Source organism: Calliphora vicina, chromosome 4 (genome assembly GCF_958450345.1).
Source record: "Calliphora vicina chromosome 4, idCalVici1.1, whole genome shotgun sequence".
Taxonomy (NCBI): Eukaryota; Metazoa; Arthropoda; class Insecta; order Diptera; family Calliphoridae; genus Calliphora; species Calliphora vicina.
The window spans coordinates 53,886,590-53,894,739 of NC_088783.1; the positions used below are offsets into that span (position 1 = coordinate 53,886,590).

General features: G+C 30.1%; 1 protein-coding gene across 2 annotated transcripts; it reads left to right on the forward strand.

Moving 5' to 3' along the window:
* Positions 1-5,576: 5,576 nt before the first annotated feature.
* LOC135957934 (proline-rich protein 2-like) lies at positions 5,577-7,752 on the forward strand. 2 transcript variants are annotated; one of them, XM_065508779.1, is made up of 2 exons: positions 5,577-5,714; positions 5,791-7,752. In XM_065508779.1, exon 2 carries the CDS (start codon positions 6,063-6,065, stop codon positions 7,530-7,532), a length of 1,470 nt encoding a protein of 489 aa, XP_065364851.1. In that variant the 5' UTR covers positions 5,577-5,714; positions 5,791-6,062; the 3' UTR covers positions 7,533-7,752. The 2 variants fall into 2 exon arrangements, with proteins under 2 accessions (XP_065364851.1, XP_065364853.1); XM_065508781.1 differs by having other exon boundaries at positions 5,591-5,714; positions 5,768-7,752.
* The last annotated feature ends 398 nt before the right edge of the window (positions 7,753-8,150 follow it).

Sequence of the window (8,150 nt, forward strand, 5' to 3'; positions counted from 1 at the left end):
GTTGGAGGTTACTCAGCAATTCAATTCGTTAGGATGTATTTTTTAATTACACATGAGAATATTTTCACTTTCAAATCGAGTTGCGGAAAAATTCCTTATTTCTGCTACTTTTCATTAAAATTTCATTAAATTACGATAAATATTTCAAAATAGTATTAATTGCTTTTCAATTACATATAAATGTACAAAAAAATCGAACAGATTTGTCCAATTGTATTCAAATACATTAAAAAATTGAAAACTCTGGAAATATGAAAATAAATTTCACAAAATGACAAAAGCAACCTTTGCTTTTTATGTCATATCAAATGACAAATATTTTCAAACAAAAATAAAACTTCAAAAATTTTCAAACAAAAATAAACAAATAATCAGAGAAGAAGCTGAAAAATTAATAAAAATAAATAAAAAACGGGAAAAATAAAATAAATCAAATAAAAGGCGAGAATTATTGAGATCATTAATAAAGATAATTCCTATTGATTAATTTAATAAATAATTTCAGCTACAAAGGAACCAATAACAATGCAACAGATTGAAATGAACGCAAACAACGAAATTAGCAACAATAAGGCAGCATTTTCGGATTTACAGCAACATGCAACAAATAATTGCAAATCTTCAACAAATAAACTAAATGTAAACTGCGTAATGCTGTTGGCATTATTCGCGGGACGCTTTATTTCCAAATTTTTACATTATGTGGATTTAATTTTAGGATGGTTTCTTCTGGAAATAATAAGGGAACGTAACAATTTAATGTTCCAAATCTGGATGACTATAAATGACGAAGAAATCTATTTAGGGCGTACCAAATTAGTGATGTTCCCTTTTATGATGGCGTTCAACATATTATACGGAGTTATTTGTATTTTGCGTTTTCCGATTCAAATTCTATTGATTTCAGTTTCTGATGAAACATTCAATAGCTTCATTATCAAATAATTGAACGATACACACAGCCACAAAAGTAAGTAAACACCAGTGATTTTTTTTTTTAATTTTTTAAGATCATGAAAATCATAGTCTGACTTAAATCTTTTTTTTTCAGAACCGAATCTATTGTTCAGCCAACAGACCGAAACTTTTAAATTTTAATCGATGGATAGATTAAACAAAATCAAATAATTTCTGGTGTTTACTCAATGTTGAGGCTGTGTGTACATAACTTTCTTCATCTTCCTGTTTATTTTTACATTTTTATTAAATTTGTTTAAATATTCGCTTCTGTTTTGTAAAACAAAGGCTTTTTTCATTAATTTTATTTCAAAGTATAAATAAAATTAATGAAAACAAGTTATATAACAATTTTTCAATATCCGTTTTACCTAACATAGCGAATAAACTAATTTTAATTTTTGTTAATTTGTTATGTTTTTTGTCCATAGTTATTTAACTATGGTTTTTTAAACTTTTTATTATATACATATTTTTTTAATAAATCTATTAACTTTTTATAAAACCTTCAATATAATGTCGTTATTATTTTATTGGTATATGAGTTACGGGTAAGTATATAAAGACTGAACCAGAATTATAGTCAAATTTACCAAATTCTGCCGGACCTTAAACCGATCATTTTATTATTGAATCTACAATATTTTTTTCTGATTAAAGATTTTTAATAAAACTTGCGAATATTTTCACTTTCAAATTGAATTGCGGAAAAACTTCGAAATAAGCTAGTTTTTCCGCAATTCAATTTGAAAGTGAAAATATTCGCAAGTTTTATTTTTCATTAAAATTTCATTAAATTACGATAAATATTTCGAAATAACATTAATTGCTTTTCAATTACATATAAATGTACAAAAAATCGAATAGATTTGTTCAGTTGGAAAACTCTGGAAATATGAAAATAATTTTCACAAAATAACAAAAGCAACCTTTGCTTTTTATGTCATATCAAATGACAAAAATTTTCAATCAAAAATAAAACTTCAAAAATTTTCAAACAAAAATAAACAAATAATCAGAGAGGAAGTTTTTCAAGCTGAAAAATTATTAATAAAAATAAATAAAAAACGGGAAAAATAAAATAAATCAAATAAAAGGCGAGAATTATTGTGATAATTAATAAAGATAATTCCTATTGATTAATTTAATAAATAATTTCAGCTACAAAGGAACCAATAACAATGCAACAGATTGAAATGAACGCAAACAACGAAATTAGCAACAATAAGGCAGCATTTTCGGATTTACAGCAACATGCAACAAATAATTGCAAATCTTCAACAAATAAACTAAATGTAAACTGCGTAATGCTGTTGGCATTATTGGCGGGACGCTTTATTTCCAAATTTTTACATTATGTGGATTTAATTTTAGGATGGTTTCTTCTGGAAATAATAAGGGAACGTAACAATTTAATGTTCCAAATCTGGATGATTATAAATGAGGAAGAAATCTATTTAGGGCGTACCAAATTAGTGATGTTCCCTTTTATGATGGCATACAACATATTATACGGATTTGTTTGTATTTTGCGTTTTCCAATTCAAATTCTATTGATTTCAGTTTCTGATGAGACATTCAGCGTCATTATCAAATAATTGAACGATACACACAGCCACAAATGTGAGTAAACCCTTGAATTTTTTTTTTAAATTTTTTAAGAACATGAAAATCATTTCTTTTTTTTCAGAACTGAATCTATTATTCAGCCAAATCTCCAACAAACCGAAACTTTTAAATTTCAATCGATGGCTAGATTCAACAAAATCAAATAATTTCTGGTGATTACTCAATTTTGAGGCTGTGTGTATATAATTTTCTTCATCTTCCTGTTTATTTTTACATTTTTATTAAATTTGTATAAATATTCGCTTCTGTTTTGTAAAACGAAGGCTTTTTCCATTAATTTTGTTTCAAGGTACAAATAAAATTAATGGAAACAAGTTATACCTATAACAATTTTTCAATATCCGAGATTTCGATACTGAAGAACTGAAGTTTTACCTAACATAGCGAATAAACTAATTTTAATTTTTGTTAATTTGTTATATTTTTTTGTCCATAGTTATTTAACTATGGTTTTTTAAACTTTTTATTATACACATATTTTTTTAATAAATCTATTAACTTTTTATAAAACCTTCAATATAATGCCGTTATTATTTTATTGGTATATGAGTTACGTGTAAGTATATAAAGTCTGAACAAGAATTATAGTCAATTTTATCAAATTCTGCCGGACCCTAAACCGATGATCATTTTATTATTGAATCTACATACAATATTTTTGACGAATTTATAATGATGATGATTACGGTTCATGCGCTAAATATTGAACATTTAGCATACTTGTAATCTAAAGCAGGATAAATATTTCGAAATAATATTAATTGATTTTCAATTACATATAAATGTACCAAAAAATCGAACAGATTTGTTCAGTTTTATTTAAATACATTAAAAAAAACGAAAACTCTGGAAATATGAAAAGAAAATTCACAAAATAACAAAAGCAACCTTTGCATTTTATGTCATATCAAATGACAAAAACTTTCAATCAAAAATAAAACTTCAAACATTTTCAAACAATAATAAACAAATAATCAGAGAGGAAGTCTTTCAAGCTGAAAAATTATTAATAAAAATAAATAAAAAACCGGAAAAATAAAATAAATCAAATAAAAGGCGAGAATTATTGAGATAATTAATAAAGATAATTCCTATTGATTAATTTAATAAATAATTTCAGCTACAAAGGAACCAATAACAATGCAACAGATTGAAATGAACGCAAACAACGAAATTAGCAACAATAAGGCAGCATTTTCGGATTTACAGCAACATGCAACAAATAATTGCAAATCTTCAACAAATAAACTAAATGTAAACTGCGTAATGCTGTTGGCATTATTCGCGGGACGCTTTATTTCCAAATTTTTACATTATGTGGATTTAATTTTAGGATGGTTTCTTCTGGAAATAATAAGGGAACGTAACAATTTAATGTTCCAAATCTGGATGATTATAAATGAGGAAGAAATCTATTTAGGGCGTACCAAATTAGTGATGTTCCCTTTTATGATGGCATACAATATATTATACGGATTTGTTTGTATTTTGCGTTTTCCAATTCAAATTCTATTGATTTCAGTTTCTGATGAAACATTCAATAGCGTCATTATCAAATAATTGAACGATACACACAGCCACAAATGTGAGTAAACACCCTTGAATTTTTTTTTTAAATTTTTTAAGAACATGAAAATCATTTCTTTTTTTTCAGAACTGAATCTATTATTCAGCCAAATCTCCAACAAACCGAAACTTTTAAATTTCAATCGATGGCTAGATTCAAGAAAATCAAATAATTTCTGGTGATTACTCAATTTTGAGGCTGTGTGTATATAATTTTCTTCATCTTCCTGTTTATTTTTACATTTTTATTAAATTTGTATAAATATTCGCTTCTGTTTTGTAAAACGAAGGCTTTTTCCATTAATTTTGTTTCAAGGTACAAATAAAATTAATGAAAACAAGTTATAGGTATAACAATTTTTCAATATCCGAAATTTCGATATTGAAGAATTGAAGTTTTACCTAACATAGCGAATAAACTAATTTTTGTTAATTTGTTATGTTTTTTGTCTATTTTTTACTAAACTTTTAAATAATAGTTATTTAACTATTGTTTTTTAAAACTTTTTATTATATGTATACATATTTTTCTAATAAATCTATTAACATTTTATTAAACCTTCAATCGTTATTATTTTATTGGTATATAAGTTACGTGTAAGTATATTAAGCCTGAACAAGAATTATAGTCAATTTTACCAAATTCTGCCGGACCCTAAACCGATGATCATTTTATTATTGAATCTACAATATTTTTGACGAATTTATAATGATGATTAGGGTTCATGCAATAAATATTGAACATTTAGCATACTTGTAATCTAAAGCAGGATAAATATTTCGAAATAATATTAATTGATTTTCAATTACAGTGAATGTCACTTAAAATCGTACACATCGTAGTCAAATTTTATTCATTAGTTTTAGAAAGTTGATGTTTTGGAAATATTTTAAAATGCTATTTTTATATTGTGTGTGCTATTACATATCAGAAAATTGGGTATAATTTTAATTGCCCTTATCCACAAATAAAAAAATTGAGTAAGACTGTCAGTGCCCAGAATATCAACGCTTCATTTAAAATCGTAAAGGCACTAAAAAATAGCAAATGATACCCTACAAAGTATTAGGATTATTTATTATTAACATTTTTTTTAATTTTTAAAGTTTTAATTATAATTTAATATAATTGTACGAATTTAAGTGAAATATGAATTTTGTGATGTTCTTTAATTTTCATCAATATTTTTTTAACGAATTTAGGTTTTGTTAACTTTTTTGTTGAAATACATATTTTTTGTTCCAATTAATAAAATGACTTTTAATTTTTTATATAATCACCTATTATTGCCTGTATAATTACATAATATTAAAAAAAACATATGTTGTACGATTTTGAGTGACACTCACTGTACATATAAACGTACAAAAAAAAATAGAACAGATTTGTTCAATTGTATTTTGTTACATTAAAAAATATTGAAAACTCTGAAAATATGAAAATAAATTCCACAAAATAACAAGAGCAAACTCTGCTTTTTATGTCATATCAAATGTCAAAAATTATCAAATAAAAAAATAACTTATCTGAAAAAACAAGCTGAAAAATTATTTATAAAAATGTGAGAAATAAATCAAATACATATACTTACATACATAAAATAAACTGTTAAAGCTATTTTTTTTTATATAAATCAGACAAGGCAGAGTATGAGAAGAATTTAAAAGCTTATCATAGCTCGCCGGTATATTTGGCATTTTTGGCAGCCCAGAGCAAGACCAAGGCAGATGGAGATGTCTATGAGACTCCTTCGAGAATGTATGTAGTTGTGGTAAAGGTCAGCAGGAAAGACGCATTGATATACAACCTGCAGATGATGAGGAAGATCATGATGTTGGTTAATCTTTAAAAAATTTTCCGTATGCTAGATATTTGCGCAATCATCGTTTAATCAACGAAATAGTCTGCGATGCAAGTACTCAAGAGGCAAGTCAGTTCTTTAGCCATGCATCAAACGAAACTCGAAGCAGAATTGCAACAAAAGGACGAAAAATTCGAAACCAAAAAGCAACGTTTGATGGAGTCTAGCGTAGACTTTCAGGAGAAACTGAAGCGTCATTATAAACCGGCCGTCGATGATGAAACCTTCCAAAAGATGGTACAAAAGATGTATGAAGAAATGAAACGAGAGCGACAACGTCTAATTGATGACCCTACTGCAGCAGCCAATAAGTCAACTGTAGGTGGTGCTCTGGCGGGAGCAGCTGCCCCGGGTTCTTTAACGGCAGAGGCAAAAAAGGAAGCTGCAAGTGGCGTAGCACCACCACCAACAGCACCTTCTGCTACTCAAACAAAACCGCCTCATGAATCGGGTAGTAAAACGGATCCAGAACCTATGGACATAGAGCCGCCAGCTAAACCTACAGCTCCTATACCGCCACCTAAAGTGGAACACAAAGCAATGGAAGTGGTTAAGGGGCACAAGGCTGAAAATGTCAAAGAGCATACAAAACCTAAAGGAACAAAGAATCCACCTGTTATAATTACACAACAACAGCAACTGCAACCCCCACAACAACCACCACCAACTACACCTGCTGTGGAACAGCCAGGGCCAGCCACACAAGGTCCTGCACATTCAGTGGGTGGAGCACCACCACCACCACCATCAACTATAACTGCAGCTCCTCCCACCGGAGGCCCTAATGTACCACCACCAGCCGCTCAACATGTACCACCTTCATCAGCAGCTGGTCCGCCTCCAACGCAACAGCAAATTCCTCCTTCTAACATGCCTCCCATGCATGCTCATCATCCTCCACAACAGCATGGCGGACCACCGCCACCAACTCATTTGCCCCCTCACATGCAACCTCATCAAGCTATGGGCGGAATGCCACCGCATGGGGCTTATCCGCAATATGGTCCACCACCTACTGGTCCTACTCGTTCGCCCTACTATCAGCCACAGTATGGAGCACATCCACCACCGCCTCAGCAAGCATACGGTCAATATCCACCATACTCTCACTATCAACAACCCTATGGCCCACCACCTCCCGGCTCACATTACATGAACTCTCGACCACCACCACAACATAATGGCGCAGCACCGCCACTACAGCCTCCAATACACTATGGTGAACATTCTGGACCACAACTACCACCAGGACAGCAAGGCGGTCCAGGTTTACCTCCACCTGGTCACATGCCACCTCACGATGTCTATGGCCAACAACAGCCGCCACCCGGTGCACCTCCTGCTGGCCATCCATTACCGCCGCCACAACAACCATTGCCAGCTGTAACCGGCAGTGGACCACCACCTCCAGGTCCATCTGGCGCCCCACAACCAACGGCTCCTAACCAGCCCCAAACTACTCAGCCACCAGCTGGTGATAATTCTTCTAAACCCGATGCTGATGATAAAGCTGATTAAAATGATTTATGAGACCACAAAATTAATGAATCTATGGCAAAATATTCAATTTTAATATTTAGTTTAAGTCTTATTTTTTATATATTTCATCTATAATAACCTCCCCCCCCCTCTACCACATGTAAGTTCGTTCTTTCTTTTCATCTCTCTGTATTTGAGTGTGAGTAAATAAAAACAAAAAAGGAAAAAAATCAAATAAAGTAGTGTTTTCCAAAAGAAAGTTGGAGGTTACTCAGCAATTCAATTCGTTAGGATGTATTTTTTAATTACACATGAGAATATTTTCACTTTCAAATCGAGTTGCGGAAAAATTCCTTATTTCTGCTACTTTTCATTAAAATTTCATTAAATTACGATAAATATTTCAAAATAGTATTAATTGCTTTTCAATTACATATAAATGTACAAAAAAATCGAACAGATTTGTCCAATTGTATTCAAATACATTAAAAAATTGAAAACTCTGGAAATATGAAAATAAATTTCACAAAATGACAAAAGCAACCTTTGCTTTTTATGTCATATCAAATGACAAATATTTTCAAACAAAAATAAAACTTCAAAAATTTTCAAACAAAAATAAACAAATAATCAGAGAAGAAGCTGAAAAATTAATAA